This window comes from Podarcis erhardii, assembly GCF_964252035.2.
Source record: "Podarcis erhardii genome assembly, chromosome: Z".
Lineage (NCBI taxonomy): Eukaryota > Metazoa > Chordata > Lepidosauria > Squamata > Lacertidae > Podarcis > Podarcis erhardii.
This window is the reverse complement of record NC_138504.1, coordinates 44,422,883-44,440,741: the sequence shown is the minus strand read 5'-3', so window position 1 is coordinate 44,440,741 and position 17,859 is coordinate 44,422,883. Positions and strand designations below refer to the sequence as shown.

At 42.4% G+C, this 17,859-nt stretch overlaps 1 protein-coding gene across 2 annotated transcripts in view; it reads left to right on the top strand.

Moving 5' to 3' along the window:
- ASTN2 (astrotactin 2) overlaps window positions 1-17,859 on the top strand; it is a 658,777-nt gene that overhangs the window by 259,030 nt on the left and 381,888 nt on the right. For both annotated transcript variants that reach the window (XM_081847443.1, XM_081847444.1), the window contains exon 4: window positions 7,639-7,788. In XM_081847443.1, the coding sequence (XP_081703569.1) occupies window positions 7,639-7,788 (150 nt within the window). The remainder of the gene's footprint in view (window positions 1-7,638; window positions 7,789-17,859) is intronic.

Below are 17,859 nucleotides of genomic sequence, written 5' to 3'. Positions count from 1 at the left end.
AAGCCATGTCACAACAGAAACATCAACAAATGCATGCGTGCATGTGTGCGCGCACATGCACACACACAATTCCAAGCTAAAAACATATACAGACTGGGGTTGGGTTGCTGCAATACATGTTAAACTACCCTTGGCATTGATCTGGAGACTACAGCTGGTGCAGAAAACAGCAACAAGTCTGCTTGTGGAGGTGGCATATAACACCTTGCTTGAAGGATTTGTACTGGCTGCCAGTCTGCTATGGGGCTCAGTTGTACAGTTGACATATAAGGCCCTGTACACAGCTTAGGACCATGTTACTTGAGAGATTGCCTTATTCATATATATATATATATATCCCAAAAGTTTTAACAAATTTACTTCACATGCAATATATCATTCACTTACAGTACATTTTCTGTTTTTACTTCCCACCCCTCGTCCCTGTTTGTTTTTGGTTTTTTATGTACCCGGTGGATCACTGTGGTCTGCTGGAGAATTTCTCTTACACATCCCAAAGATCTCATAAACTCGCTGCACGGTAACTGGGAGCAGGGCTTTCTGTATGGCTGCCCCTGTTTATGGAATAGAATTCCTGTCAAGATGCGACAAGCGCTTGCCACCTGCCCTTTCCAGAAAGAACTGAAGATGTTTCTGTTCTGACAAGCTTTCCAAGCTGCATGAATATGTTTGCGGCATGGTTGCCCATTTTTGTTTTGTTTTTCGAATCACATTCTTTGGTGTTTGTGTTGTGTTTACCTGCTTTTTTAGTTGTTTTTATTAATGTTCTGTACAATGCCTTCAGATATGTGGAAGGTCATCAAGTATAAATAATAATAATAGTAATAATAATTTGTATCCAGTAAGTTAAGGTCACATAGTGATATACTTGCTCTACTGGCTAAACATGATTGCTCAAGAGCTGGTTGCTGGTAATGAGTTTTTGCTAGCACAACTGTTGCAGTGGATTTCTATGAGCTTTATTAAGAACCCGAGACTCCCCCCTCCCCAATTTGTTAAACTAGTGAAAAAACTTGTGATTCTATCGAGGGGTGTCCCCCCCCCCCGCTGCATCTCCTCCTGCCTAGTGCCAGATAAGGGCTGCTGTTGGCACAGTGCCCAGAACCAATGAAGGGGGAAGCATCTAGGGAGGGGAGGGATCTCATAAATATATGAAGGAGAAAAAGTACATTTGTTCAGTTCCCCTCAGAGGCAAACTGTATCACTGACAAAGCATCATTTTACTCTTACTTCCTCCCTGCCCCCACAATGAATTTACAATTGTGTGTGGATATGCAATGCATTCATTTTTTTATCCTGCAAAGCGCAGTGGGTTGGAGACAAAACTGAATTTGAAGTGGGGTGTGTGTGGAGCCTTTTAATGCAGTGGATGATACATTTTTTTGCATAGAATTCTCCCCCCTCCACCGCCTTGGCTTCTCTAAGCTAGGCAGACTGATGTACTTGTTTTAAATCAGTCCGCTGGATCAGCCTGGGAGCTGGGGAAGGAGACGAAAGAGGGTCCCTGGAGAGAACATTATCCTGCCTTGTTTATAATCCAATTCAATTGGCTTATCTAAAAACTGACTGGAGACCAAAACCACTTTCCAAAGCTATCGGTATCTAGCAGGTTGCTACGATACACAATCAGGTTTGGTTATTTTTTATTATTGCTTTGCTGCATTATGCGCATCTAACAATATTACAGTAGGCCTACCTGTTCCTTTCTTCAGCAAAGGAAGCATAAATATCTCACACATGCTTTGGAGCAGGTGGTGGGTAGTGGATGAGAAGGGGGAGCTATTTGATTCTTCAGGGCCATTTGCAGTTTGTGATTCTGTACAGCCCTGTTGGAGTAGCCATAAGATGTTGAAGCACAGAGAAAGCAGTAGTGTCCACATTCTTCCCATCCAAGAAACCCCAGCAGGGGTGCTCAGTGGGTTTGCCTGCTGGTGGAAGCTGAATTATGAATGCCACTTCACAAATCTTTCAATATCTTGCACCAGCAATGTTCTTTTAAATCTACATACGCATATAGTAAGAAATGATACCCCACCACAGATGCACCTGTCCTTCCGATTTCTTATCTTCTTAGAGTAATTTCTAGCTCACACCATCTCTTTCCTCAGGTATTGTTCGCCTGTGTGTGCCATACACCTGTCCTTAGGTAATCCATCCCACTGGCAGTTAGCCCCTCGGCTGTCACTCATTACTCTCCTGATTAGCAATCATAACACATGAAATATTTCCCTCAGCCTCTGATCAACCATCTCAGGAGACTCTATGAAACACCAAAGTGACCGTGACGCAGTGCAACTTTGATGCTCTGTTAGGCTGCACAGTGTGGAATCAGGCTTACCAGTAAGCTAGGTTGTTTATCACACATACTCACAGGCTTTCTCCTATTTATAGTGTCCTTTCATAAAACTTGATTAGTTTGGCATTTAGACTTGGCTGCATTCCGGTGCCACCCAGGGGATAAACTTCCTGTCACACTTGCCTAGGCTGTTACTCCAGGCTTTTATAATTTAAGTGGAAAATGAAAATGGGTTGATGTTTGATTATCTGGAGGCTGTGGGCTCAGCTTCTTGCCCCTTTATCACCAGTTAAATAAGCAGCAAGCTGTGGTTAGCTCAGTTGCTCTGGTTTACGCTAACAAGGAGTGGGTGGCGACGCCTGGGTGGAGGACGTGTTGCCAGGGGTTTTCCCTGCAAGGATGACAGTGGGACAGCCTTTCCCCCACTTCCACAGTTGTATCAGAGGGCAAAGGGCATCTAGCATTAGGAACAATTGAAGCTACCTTATACAGTGTCAGAAAATTAGTCCAACTAGCTTAAGCTTTGTCTCCAGAAAAAGAACAAAAGACGACATGGATCTGCATGAAGTTTGTGTGCACTAATGTATATGTGTTGATTCAAATTTAGAAATGATGTCTACAATTTAAATAGAAGGATGTGACCTGTGTGTCTGCTCAGACTGCTGCCCAGGTGCTCACTGCTAATGGGCATTCTTGATAAACACCTCATTTCCCCTTCTTAGGGTCCTTTACCTGTTAACCAGACTTTAACCAGGCAGCCCTAAAATTGGCAGCACCTTCAGAAAGAGGGCTGTTGTCATGCCCCCGCTAGAGGAGTCCTCTTCAAAGGAGGACCCTAGCATCCCACTGGGCACATAGGAAGCTGCCTTATACTGAGTCAGACCACTAATCCATCTACCTCAGTGCTGTCTACACTGACTGGCAGCGGCTTTCCATGGGTTCAGGCAGGGGACATTCCAGCCCTACCTGGAGATTGTACAGTGGTACCTCGAGTTAAGTACTTAATTCGTTCCTGAGGTCCGTTCTTAATCTGAAACTGTTCTTAACCTGAAGCACCACTTTAGCTAATGGGGCCTCCTGCTGCCACTGTGCTGCCGGAGCACGATTTCTGTTCTCATCCTGAAGCAAAGTTCTTAACCCGAGGTACTATTTCTGGGTTAGTGGAGTCTGTAACCTGAAGCGTCTGTAACCTGAAGCGTATGTAACCCGAGGTACCACTGTATTTAGGACCTTCTGCTTGCAAGGCAGGTGCTCTACCACTTAGCTATTACCCTTCTCAGGAAAGTCATGTACAACAGTAGCTCTGCATATCCTTTTGTGCCCATCCTAACAAGTTTGGGACCTAGTGATGCACCTAAATAAGCAGGCTATGGCCAGGTAAATATTTGATCAGTTATATTTGGTGTATTGTCTCTATTCAGAGGCTTCTGAAGTCACTGGATTCCTGCATACCTTTGCAACCCCTAAGAGTGACTATTCCTTCAAAGCATTTTCCAGCATTTTCATACTGGAAAGCTTTTCTGTAATGCAGTATGCACCAGGCTACCATTAAGGATAACTCAAAAGTTACCGGTGGTTCAGAATGCTTCGGTTTGCCTCTGAATGAGTATCAAGAGGTGACAGTGTCCTTCTGTTCTTCAGCAGCTGCACTATTGCTGCCTGTGAACTCTTGGACCTAATTCAGGTTGCTGATGCTTACAAGTAGAATCTTTCATGACCTAGAACTGACATCCTGTGAGAATTCACACTGCATATAGTCAGTCGATCCAAGGCTTGCTCTGTACACCCTCCTTAGACAAGGTTAAAAAACTTCAACTGCAAATGGGAAAAGTATCCACTTCAATTGCCCTCAGGCTTTGAAATGGCCTCCTTAGCAAGACCAGAAACTACCCTTCTCCTCAGAGGGGTTATATTAGAATGACTTTTAGCAGCTGAAACTGTTAATTGGCCCCTAAAATAGTTCACTGGCACCTCAACACATTTACTTGAAAATAAATTCCATGTATTTTAGTCAAACATAATTCCAAGTTATGTGTATAGAACAACTGTAGTAGTTTACCTCATATTAATGTGTTAGTTCAAGAGGGATGCAGGTGGCGCTGTGGGTTAAACTGCAGAGCCTAGGGCTTGCTGATCAGAAAGTCGGAGGTTCGAATCCCCATGACGGGGTGAGCTCCTGTTGCTCGGTCCCTGCTCCTGCCAACCTAGCAGTTCAAAAGCACATCAAAGTGCAAGTAGATAAATAGGTACTGCTCCGGCGGGAAGGTAAAAGGCGTTTCCGTGTGCTGCTCTGGTTCGCCAGAAGCGGCTTAGTCATGCTGGCCACATGACCTGGAAGCTGTACCCAGCTCCCTTGGCCAGTAAAATGAGATGAGCGCCGCAACCCCAGAGTCGGTCACAACTGGCCCTAATGGTCAGGGGTCCCTTTACCTTTACCTTTAATGTGTTAGTTCACTGTGTTTGTTGGGAATGGGGAAACATACATACACACAAACACAAAACAGAAACCTATCAATTTGTTCTGCAGTAGTTTAAGTGGGATGAGTGACTTATTATCCACAAGCTATGCAGCCAGAAAAAAAAAATGTAAAATTGGAACATTGTGTACACACAAAAACACACATTTTTATCATATTAAAAATGTCTCCTTCTAACTGTCAGATGAGAGCCAGCACATTGCCAGGTCAGGGTAGCCAACACTGCACCCTCCCAGAAGTCACTGAACTCCTACTTCCACCAGCTTCAGTCACCGAGGCCTCTGCTCAGGGATGAAGGGAGCTATGGTTCAAAACATGTAGAGGGCATCATGTTAACTAACCCAGTGTTACACCAGAGATCAATGAGAAAAAAGCTGGCTTATAAGTAGGTCCATCTAGTTTGGTACTGTTTGTTTTGTAAGCTGTGTAACTTTCACACTAATTTCACAGGCTGCTGTGTGTGTGTGTATCTCCAAGGTTCCATGTAGGCAACTTAGCCTTGCCACCTGATACCCATTTAAAGTGGAGAGGTTGGGGATTGAATCTGGGGGTTTCTGCAGGAAAGCCAGTACCATTGACCTATGGTTTCACACAAGTGCACCATAATCTCCTGGCTATTATTAAGATGCTTTTACTGCAGATGTTTCATAAACACAGGCTTCCCTCGCTCCTACCATCCCGTGAATCCATGAATGTAGTGGTTCTACCATCCCGTGAATGTAGTAGTGGTTCGTATGTTGAGCTAGGACTGTAGTGATACATGCTCAAGTCTCCATTCAACCATAAACCTCACTGGTGGTTTGGGATAGTGGGGGTGGGAGGCGCTTTTTCTCAGCCTAACCCACGTCATGCGGTTGTTATGAGAACTGTGCCTGTCACTTTGAGCTCCTTGGAGGAAGGGCAGGATAGAACTAAAGAAATCTAAGCCAGCAATGAAATGTGGAGAGGGCAGTGACAGTTGTGGATGATGGCTCCACCTTCACTGAGTCAGAGGCCTACCTAGGACCCCTTGTGCCCTTTGCAAGGAGCTGTAGCAGCTCCCCCGCTCCAAATCACTTTGACACACATCTTGTACTGCTGTGTGAGAAGCTCCCCCCCCACATTCACATTTGATCTTGCTACGACAGTGGCATCACCTTGCCACATACATACGATATATGCTATGCCCCTCATAGTCTGAAAGGTGATTTTTGTGGCTCACCCTGGACCTGTGCCCCAGCAGAGGCCAGTTTTGCCAGTCCCTGGGTACGCCTCTGTGTGGAATTACCATCACCTGACAGCTTCATATCATCACCTTCCAGAGCTGGTTCTGTCAGTGCTGATAAGTCTTTGGATGAATCCTGGAGCTCTTAAAAGCTACTATCTGGGAAATGTAGGTCCATTATCTCAGGCACCAGGGATACCCTTCAAAGGCAGAGCAAATCTGCAGCATGTCCAGCAACCTGATGTTATTAGAGACATCTTATAGATCCTGCTGCCCATAGTCCAAGTGTGAAATTACACATCCTGGCCATGGTGGCATCAAAGGCCTGACAAATGAGGGGCTGCTCTGCCTTTCTCCTTCTAACTTTTCCTCCTGGTGCTTTCTATTTTCTCCTCTGTGACCTTTTTGCTGCTTTCCGCACATTTTCTAGCTCAATGATGTCAGTTGCTCTTCCAGAAACAGGGGTCCCTCCTAATGCAGTGCAGGGTGAGGGGAAAGGGAAGACTTGGGCCTTAAATAAGAATTGCATCTCCCCATGTCCTGAGGGGGAGTAGCTCTTTCTACCTTGGTATATCCTACTTCACTTTACACTTTTGCCAATCTACACTGACACCCTGGTGTGTCCTGTTAAAAACACACTCTGCTTCATGCTGGAATGAGAATTAAATCTTTAGGCTGCAGCCTTGCCAGACACCAAATGCCCCAGGTGTCCAAATAACCTCCAAGTGCTATTCCTATCTAATGCATCTCTGGGCCAAGGCAGGCCAGCAGGGTTAATACTTAAAAAGGAAAAGGGGGGAAAGGCCCTGGGACTATCTTGGCATCTTAAATCAAGGTACTACGTTGAATGAGTTTAACCAATTCATTTCACTATGTTGGCAATATAAGTTGGAGTTTGGAACAGTAGGCAAATTCTACATTAGGGCAAGTTTGGGCTAGAATACTGAATGATTAAAAAATAAAGGAATGAAAAGCAGCCCAGGAAGATTTTGTCTTGCAAAAATAGCATTTGCTTCAGCCCATACCAAGTCAGTCACTTCCCCATGTCACCACAGCATTGAATCTTTATGTCATGGCAGACATACAGCAACCAGTACTGGCATTTCCCACTGGAAAGGGGTTAATGTACCAAAGAGGTTGTTAAAGGAAGGAAGGAAGGAAGGGAAGGAAGGAAGGAAGGAAAAGAAAAATCATAGCTCATCCAGTAATTAATTTTCAGTGTTAGTGGGAATGACAGTTTGAAGCCTCTGTAATGTTGTATACTGGACTTAACCATCCATGGATCCTTTACCTTTACGATAAATAGTCTTTCCTTGGAGTTCAGGCCATTTGTCTTCAAGTTTGGTTCTTGTTGAAGGTGTTTATAGTAGAGGTTGATAGATATCAAGCTTTTCCTGAGCCTTTACATGCCTCTCCTACTGGTAACACTGCTCTAAAGGGATCAGGTTATAGCCAACTAAGAACAGACTCATTGAAATTAATGGACCTATGTTAGTCATGCCCATAATTTGGATTTTTTTTCTGCTCTAAGTAAGAGTAACATTGGATGCGATGGGTTGCGGAAGGCTCTGTTTTGGTTGGGATGGGCAAACAGTGTTTTGTCTCTGCATGAGCTCTTTAACTGTTCAATTCCTTATTGTCCCCTCACCACCAACTTGCAGCTACAGAGGTGACACAAGAAACAGTGGAGTCCCTGATGCAGAAGTTCAAGGAGAGTTTCCGAACCAATACACCAATCGAGATAGGCCATCTGCAGCCAGCACTTCGCAGCTCTTCAGTTGGGAGGCGAAAACGCAGGAACCGGCCCAGAGGTAATTTCACAATATTTGGAATATTGAATCATTTCCCCACTTTCATCCTTCCTCTACCTCATTTCTTATGTGCTATCCTTTTTTTTTGCTCGGTCAAACTCAAGGGCTTGTGCATGCTTTTTTTTTTGGCAATGATGCTGTTTCTGGTATGTACCTGTACAACAGGCTGCATAAGGAAATCCTCATGCAACTTTCCTCTGACACTTCCATAGTCATCATGGGTTAGGGAAATGGAACTTGTGTACACTAATACATCCAGGATACGGTCCTGCACCTCTTGTGCTCCACTAATGTGTCTTAGGATTTAGTGCTCCAAGTATCAGGGTAATTTGTCAGAGGCAATTGAGAATCTTCCAGGGGTGAACATAAGAAGAGTTCTTCTGTACTTACCTATTTTAAATACCCTCTTTCTCACTGAGGCCTACCAGATGCCTCTGGAAAGCCTGGGAGTAGGATATGTGCACCACAGCTGTCTCCTGCTGTTGTTCCCCAGAAATGGATAATTAGAAGTGTGTTGTCTCTGATCATGTAAGGTTGCATGCAACCAACCATTATGACTCATATCTACCGATATGACATTTCCTACTATCCTTTTAAAGTCATATGTATTGGTGCCTATTAGAGGCATGTGAAAAAATCATTAGCATTTGTTCTCATGGTTTCTGTGGTTTGGTAGCTTCCTAATTCTACTTAACTTGTAATGTTTCACACACAGTTATGAAAACTCTGGCTGCAGCAACTGTTGTCAACTTCTTTCAAACCTTTTTCCCCCCTAAGAGTATCAGTTACATTGCTTTACCTTCTCTATGTTACAGCCATTTCAAACATATGCACTCACATTGGTTAGCAGGTGAAAATGATATTATTTTCTACATCAGTCATCTGAAGACCCCAGCCTAGGGCTTCCCATACTGTTATTTCCCCTGGTCAGTGATGGCATGACTCAGATGCTGTCCAGTTAAGCAACAGACATTTATTGACTTAACATGACTTGACTCTTGAAAGTAAAACCATCCTCAAAATGTCACTGGAAAGCCAACTTAATCCAAGTTTTTAAGATTTTCTGCTAGTAATGTATACTATCCCTACCTCCTCATAGCTTCCACTTTTTCTTTCTTTATAATTCAAAACACTATTTTATCAATATAGTATTTGTTGGTGGTGCCACCTCAGAAAAACAGCAATTGGTCTTGACGTGTGAGAGGGCCTGTTCAGTGGATCTGAAAACATTTATGTTAACTATGTTTACCCAGAATAATGTTCCTGGCAACCCTGAGAAAACGAGATGAAATAATGTTTAAAACCATCACTGTTTTGAGATGTTTTTAACTGTAATTGTCTTTAAAATGTTTTATTTGTTTTATTTATTTTCAAATGATGTATGTACTTGCTGCCCTGGTCTCCTTCGGGGGGGGGAGGAGGACATGATACAAATTAAATAAATACAGTGGTACCTGTTAAGTCTGGTTGTAGTATTATTGTGGGTTAGGAGTTGTTTAAGATTGGGTGGCTGTCTGTAGGCAATGAAAGGTCTTCCTCCCAGAGCATTGTCCTCTCCTGGACAATGACAGTTCTCTTTCTCAAGCTCTGGGAGGAAGACCTTTCATTGCCTACAGACAGCCACCCAATCTTAAACAACTCCTAACCCACAATAATACTACAACCAGACCTAACACGGACACTGGCACCAGAGCCTGCAATAAACCCAGATGCCAACTTTGCTGCCACATACACCCAGACAACACCATTACTGGCCCCAACAACATCACACATACCATCTCGGGACTATTTAATTGCTCATCGTCTAACATTGTGTATGCCATCAAATGCCAACAGTGTCCTTCAGCTCTCTATATTGGACAAACAGGCCAAACCTTACGCCAAAGAATAAATGGACATAAATCTTACATCAGGAATCACAAGACAGAGAAACCAATAGGAGAACACTTCAATCTCCCAGGACATTCTATACAAGATCTCAAAGTAGCTGTTCTATTACAAAGGAATTTCAGAAATAGACTGGAAAGAGAAGCTGCTGAATTGCAACTTATTACCAAACTTAAAACCATGGAGAGACCTGGTCTGAACAAAGACATTGGATTCTTATCTCATTATACATGACAAAGCCATTTTTCACCTTCTCACCCCTTGCTTTTTCCTGTAAGACCTATTGCAGTCGTTAAGAGTCGTCAACAGGCTCATCACAGCTATCTGCCAATCACCCATTCCCACCACCCTTCTGAGTAATACCCCTCCCCACCTTCTCACTATATAGAAGGGTCTGGTGACTTCTGTTTCAGTGTATCTGAAGAAGTGTGCATGCACACAAAAGCTCATACCAAGAACTAACTTAGTTGGTCTTTAAGGTGCTACTGGAAGAAATTTTTTTATTTTGTTTTCTCTGAAATCTCTCAGCCTCACCTCACAGAGTGTTTGTTGTGGGGGAGGAAGGGAAAGGAGAATGTTAGCCGCTTTGAGACTTCTTTGGGTAGTGATAAAGCAGGATATCAAATCCAAACTCTAATAATAATAATAATAATAATAATAATAATAATAATAATAATAATAGTTGTAATAACAATTTATACATACATACATACCCCACTTATCTGGTTGGGTTGCCCCAGCTACTCTGGGTGGTTTCAAACACATATAAAAACATCAATAGTAACAATCTGATCCAAAATAAAAAGTCACAATATCTTTAAAATGAAAGTCTCTCTCCCCTCCTGCAAAGCATGTGCCCAGCTGCTGAGCTTCCTCCCTTCATCTAAACTAAGGTCCCCAAACTAAGGTCCGCGGGCTGGATAAGGCCCGAGGGACTCATTTATCCAGCCCGCAGCAACACCCGCCACCCGCTGCCGCCGCCCGCTCTTTCCGGCACTGCACTGTGTGGCTGCCCACTTCTGGGTCGGAGGAGCACCGGAAATAGCTTGTATGCATGCGCAAGCGTTATTTCCTGTGCCCATCCGGGTCGGAGGAGGCCCGTGCACATGCGCACAAGCTATTTCCGGTGCTCCTCCGAACCGGAAGTGTGCCGGAAATAGCGTGCGATCCGGCCCGCTGTGCGATCGGCGCTGGAGACACCGGCCCAAGGCGCGGTAAGTTTGCTGACCCCTGATCTAAATACAGAGCACCAAACATTCCCCACTGTGGTTTATCACATGGGGGTGCCTTTGGGGTGCATCGTCTTCCTTTCTATAGGAACCCACACAAAAGAGGGGAGTGGCTTTCCATTGTCAAGCTGACTGCATACCTAACCCCTGTGGGTTTCGGATAGAATTGTGGGTGGGTGTCTTGCCTTAATAGAGTTTCATTACTCATAAATGCATTTGGGAATATGACATTGGGCAAAGTGAAAGCATTTGTGTAATGATCGCTTCCTTCAGCTGGCTTAAGGTAGCAAAAAAAGACTCCCAAAATGTTCCATCCTGTTTGTGGGAGGCAAAATTCTGGGGACCATTTCAGCAAATGTTCTCCATTGGTGAGGAGAAATTCTCCCATCCGCTTCCTGAGGGCTGGGATCAACATGACCAGTTTTGGGGAGAGAGTTTACTTGTTCTCTCCCCATTTTCCTCCTGTGCAGCAGGAAATAGATTGTTTTCTATTGTTATTGGAAAACGATGATGATAATGACGATCTGCTTATTTAGGTAATTTATTGATGCCTGCCTTCGGGGATCATACTCTTACTAAGATGTACTAGTTAAAACAACTAAGGACAGGGGGCTAGGCAGTAGTTCAAATGGAGAACTACTTAGCCCTTAACCCACATGACCTTAGAAATTGGAGTTTTGTGCAGGATGCCAACCAAGACAGAGCATCCATCATTGCCGCCTGTTACTTTCCTTGGTACCCGCAAATTCTGACCAATCACTCAAGGCCGCATTACCTTGAGACTCTGACCTTCCCACAACAAAGGAGACCCTCTGCAGAACTAAGATTTCAACAGATGCCCTAAGCATATTTAGAGGGGAGATATCAGGAAAATCACCATATGGGTTGCAAATGTAAATGGATGCAGTCAGATGGAGGACCCCACACACTATCATGCTGATTTCCCCCCTATATACAATGCCCAGAGGAGAAAAAAATATTGCCAATTCTTAATTGGCTTCCAGGTCAATCCACACAGGAAGTGACAGTTGAACTCCTAGCAGATAAACATCTATATATTACACACCAGGGAGCCAAGTTTGCGCTGGCAGCCAAGAAGCTCCGTTCTAGCTATGTTAATGCACTCCAATCTTAAGTTTTAATGTTGTAAAATTCTTTTTATGTTGCAAACCCGCTACAGGTTACGTTGTGTGATTTTAGATGGAAGTTTCCTTTTATTCTCTGTCTTCCATTGTAAAGTCCTTTGGCACTATACAATAAAATTGATTGACTATTGACTATTTAGGTAATTTATGTACCATTTCATATTTCAAAGGAAGTCTGTAAGGTGTTTACAACATCCTAAAGACACTACAAATAAAATACAAAAAAGGAAAAAAAAAAACCACAGGAAAAAATATACACATTTTAGAGCAGCAGAGATAATAATCAGTGACTGTCCCAAATAAAAAGCAATGACAAACCTGGACAACATCTTAAAAAGCAGAGACATCACCTTGCCAACAAAGATCTGTATAGTTAAAGCTATGGTTTTCCCAGTAGTGATGTATGGAAGTGAAAGCTGGACCATAAAGAAGGCTGATCACCAAAGAATTGATGCTTTTGAATTATGGTGCTGGAGGAGACTCTTGAGAGTCCCATGGACTGCAAGAAGATCAAACCTCTCCATTCTTAAGGAAATCAGGCCTGAGTGCTCACTGGAAGGACAGATCCTGAAGCTGAGGCTCCAATACTTTGGCCACCTCATGAGAAGAGAAGACTCCCTGGAAAAGACCCTGATGTTGGGAAAGATGGAGGGCACAAAGAGAAGGGGATGACAGAGGACGAGATGGTGGGACAGTGTTCTCGAAGCTACCAGCATGAGTTTGACCAAACTGTGGGAGGCAGTGGAAGACAGGAGTGCCTGGTGTGCTCTGGTCCATGGGGTCACAAAGAGTCGGACACGACTAAATGACTAAACAACAAGCCCCAAATAAATGTGATGGAAAATATTTAGGAAAATGTTCTCCTTGTTTGGAAAGCATAAGAAACAGAAAATTATCTGGCGTAATGGTGGGGGGAACACCCATTCTCCTCCAATAATGATCCAGGAAGGACCTTTTTTTCCTAAAAATATTCTCAGCATGTGCTTGCTTGAGCAGGACTTAGATTTTCCAAACAATGATTGGAGGCTGGAGGGAAGAAAATCCTTTTCTAGTTCTTTCTGTCTTTTCTGTTTGATTCTCTCTTCTCCCTTATTTATTTCTGAGCTGTGTGAAAGAGAGAGAGAAAGAGAGAGAGAGAGAGAGAGAGAGAACTCTCTGCATGCTTCTCCTGTACTACAGGCCTGAAAAGCATTCCTTTTATTACTGTTATTATGAGGATGATAGTTTGGGACATAAATAATTCACTTGGTGGAGAGAAAACGTCGCTTTTTCTTAGCTGCTTTAAATGATGTAATTTCTCTTGTTGTTTCTAAGTATCCAGAGAGATATTGCTGAGGTCATTAATTGGGATGGGACTTTTCTAAGCCTAACAACATTTGCCACCTTATCTTCACTCTGCATGCAAATCAGGATGATAGGGAGTGGTTATATTGTCTTATAACCAACCACTCCCATAAACAAATCAGAACAAATGCTCAGTAAATACTAGATATAGTATAACCACTACATAAGCTTTGTCTAAGCAAATCAGGGTGAATGCTGAATAAGCAGGTCATGTGGAGGAGCCCTAACTCTTCCCTTTTGTGCTATTTCTCTTATCTAAATTGCCTTGTGATCAGCTGGCATTATCTTGGTTCTTTCCTAGGGTTAGGGTAACCTGTATGCTGGGTCTCATGATTGTTATTGGGGGTGGGGGTGGGGAGTTGATTCTATTTTCCTGGTGTGCTGTGATACAAATCTAGGAGGAATGCACACTCATCTTGTGTTGATTGTATATGTGGGGACTAGGAGTGAAACAGTTTTTCACACCAACTTTTTGCTTTCTTCATAGGATCTTTCCATTTGTTAGACCTGTTGAAATTAATGGGCATGACGGACATAGATCCATTCATTTTAATGGGTCTCCTCTAGGACTTAGTTGGCTAAAACTCTTTATATCCCACTCTTCCACCAAGGAAGAGTTCCAACTAGTGTTTATATTTTCCCCTTTTTCTCTTCTTTTGTCCACACAACAACCCTCTGAGGTCAGTTAGGCCCAGACAGTGTGCCTGGTCCAAAGTCACGCAGCAAAAATTTGAACGAGGGTCTTTTCAGTCCCCATCTGGTCCTTCCACTTCGTGCTTGTAATAAATAGACTGCCTGCTTGCCACAGGGAAACTCAGCTCCTTTTAAGGTGCTTTTTTTGCTGATAGCCGCAATAAATCTCTTTAGTCCTTAAGGTGCCACAAGGTGCCCTTTTGCGTTTTCTGTCAAGCTGGGCGTTTCAAAACCACCTTATTCTCTTTTAAACCTTTTGGCCTTGTATTCTCAAATTCTTCTTCACTGCAGCTGTTTTTCCCTTCAGCTCTTTCCCTCTCCCATTTGGAATGTTCTCTTTTTCACGGCTCATGGTTAATTGCCCCTTTGGTGTGCTAGTGATTGGAACTCTATTGAACATTAAGGTTAAATGATGATATCACAACTTAGTATGTTTGCATTTTACATCCAATTGCAAACACAAACCCTTCGCCTCATTAATCCTTCACAATCTTTTTATTTTTTATTTTTTACTCTTCCTAAATGAAATCGTCGGTTTGGGATGCATTTATTTTCTCCCTAACAGCCTCATGACAGTTACACCAGTGGAGTTCACATCCAGCGTTGGTTCCTGGGTAGAGACTAGTACCTGCCTTTGATGGATGTGCACGTGTGCAATTATTTTTACGGTTCCATTTAATTAATGCTGAACCTCCTCACAAGCTTATATTAGGAATGGCTTCCATTGTAAGTATCAATGGATGGAGGAAGGTTATAGGATGTAAACAGCTCAAAGCAGGACAGATTGTGAAAAGAACTCCACAAAGACACACAACAAATAAGCAGCACTCCCTTAACTGTGTTTTAAACATTGTCTATTTCTTGATTTCATTACATCTGATGTCAAGCTGTTACTAACAGCGATGGGTAAAGTTTATTCCCCTCATCTGAAGAATACCTAAATGTAAAATAGAGAAGATGAAAGAAAAGGGAAATTCCTTGCTATTTTACTAAGCTGTCAGACTTCTTTGTTTTTATGTATTTGTTTCCTCTACTCCAAATAGATAACTAAATAAATGCAAATCACCAAACACTCCCCTCCTTAAAAAAAAAAAAAAACAGAGTATAAAGCACCTAATAAATGTTGCAAAGAGGCAGGTAAGAATGGCTAGGAATGATCCAAGGGTTCTTTTTTGAGAGATGCCTGCAAACAGCCAAGTTGCAGATTATTGCTGCATGTCCCTGCAAGACAGAGGTCTGAGCTAAGACAGAGTCACATCTCACCAAATAAATCCTGTGTGGTGTTAGCAAACCAATTCTCTGTGTCAGGCTTCCTTAAACTCAGCCCTCCAGATATCATACCTTGGGTTACAGCTGCTTCAGGTTGCGTTTTTTCGGGTTGCAGACCACCAAAACCCAGAAGTACCAGAATGGGTTACCTCTGGGTTTCGGCAGTTGCACATGCACAAAAGCACTAAATCAGGCTTTGCACATGCGCAGAAGCACCGAATCACAACCTGTGCGTGCGCAGACATGGGTTGTGAATGCTGCGGGTTGCAAACATGCATCCCGTACGGATCACATTCGCAACCCAAGTGTTCACTGTACAATTCCCATCATCCCTGACCACTGGTCCTGCTAGCTAGGGATCATGGGAGTTGTAGGCCAGAAACATCTGGAGGGCCGAGTTTGAGGAAGCCTGCCTGTGTAATGATCCTTATGCAATCAAGGTAGCATCACACATGAACAAGAAAGGAAGTAACATCAAGCCTGAGAGCATCCCCATATTTGCAGAAGCACCAAACCACAACGCTGGTATCTGAAGAACCACAACGCTGGTATCTGAAGAAGTGTGCATGCACACGAAAGCTCATACCTAGAACTAACTCAGTTGGTCTTTAAGGTGCTACTGGAAGGAATTTTTTTATTTTGTTTTGACCATGGCAGACCAACACGGCTACCTATCTGTAACCACAACGCTGGAGTCAGCTTTGGGTTCTATCACTGAAAAAGGCAGGGTTTAAATAAAGATATAATCACAATCATAATAGCTTTTAGAAGCAAGAAATTCTAAAATGGAGAACACCTTAAAAACAGCCAGGTGAGTATCCCCATGGCCACATAATACTTGTTGGTGAAGAAGGGATGCTGTTTTATGAAAGGGACATGGCTGGTGGAAGCCTTTAACAGGGCAGTGCTCTGTGCTGTAACATTTTGTTTCCGTTCCTGATTGCCAATAAATAATTATTTTATGAATTATCTATTTATTGGTATTTTGATACTGTATTTTGATCTTGGTTGCCAAAAAGCTGTTGTTCTTTAGTGGTTGGGTTCTGCCAAACGCTCATAAGTATTCTGAAGCAGTACATTTCTGTAACGTATGTCAGAACTTCTTTAAAAAGAACAAGTGGAACCTGCAACAAAACTTTACAGTGCGAAGATTTTTATAATCTATCCTATAACCAGAGGATAGAGGTTTGTCCTTATTTGGTTGCGTGGGAGGGGGGGTAATTGCTTGGATTTTTAGTAAAGTTCCAGATAGTTTGATTCCTTTTTCTCTTCTATCTGCTAGTGTGGCTTCACCAACCCATTATCTCTCAAGGTGACAATTAAAAAAAAATATATATATTGAAATTTTCCAGAATAAACAAGACAAAAAAAGTAACAAAAATACAAAAATACAAAAGAAAAAAAATACAAAAACAACTAAAAACACATAAAATTTCCCTTTACCTATTTTCTTTTAACTTATTTTCCGGACCTCCTCATACCTCCCTTTCTTATATTCCAATTCAAATTGTAAATTCAGCAAATCCTCACCATTAGTTTTTGCTTATTTCAGAACCTTATTTTCCATATCTCTTAAAACATTACAGCTGGAAACCACTTAATTTTCTGTCCAACATCACAAGGTGACAATTGACTTGTTTGTAAAGAATGATTAATTGATTGATTATATTAAGCTTACCAGACATTCCCATTTCCTGGGGACAGTCCCCAGATTTACAAATCAGTCCCCATACAAAATCCATTGAAGTTGAAAAGTGTCCCTGGATTCATTGAAAAAAATCTGGTAACCTTAAATTATGTTTCTATGCTGCTTTTCATTCAAATAAATTCCATAGTGATTTACTAACAATAAATAAGAATAACATGATAGAACATAATAGAAGTGATCATTACAATGCTACTTTACATCTCCATACTGGACATAGAAAAGCAGAATATCAGGAGGAAAGGACATTTTCTGTGTGGATGGATTTATTTATTTTCCATAAGGGTATGGAAGAACATTCAGTCACATAATCCAGTCATGTGATCCTCATACTTGTGGTCTGATGCTATTAAGCTGAGACACAGGTTGACCACCTGAGGATGATGATGATGATGTCAAAGCTGCTCCATGCCTGAGCTTGCTTCCTACAGTATTTAGTGCGAACCCCAAGATACATGAAAAATTTGATTTAAAAAGAGGATTTGGTGCCCTCTTTTGGATCAAAATTTTAAAGTGGCCAAATCCACTTGTCCAGAATCAGAGGTAGTAAAGCGCTGAAAATATATTCTGAAGAGCAGGACCAATATTTTGCATATATAAACATAGAGCCATATCAGTGCATACATTTAGCACATGTCACTACCATGCCTTTCAGTTTCAGAGAGTTGCAGCAAGCATTCATAAAAAAAGGACTCATGTGACATCTTAAAACCCCAAAGCTGTTACTCTCTTGGGTGCCACAAGACTGTCTTTAATGTGTGCATGTAAAACAATTTTTTGTGTCCTTGAGGGCTTGCCA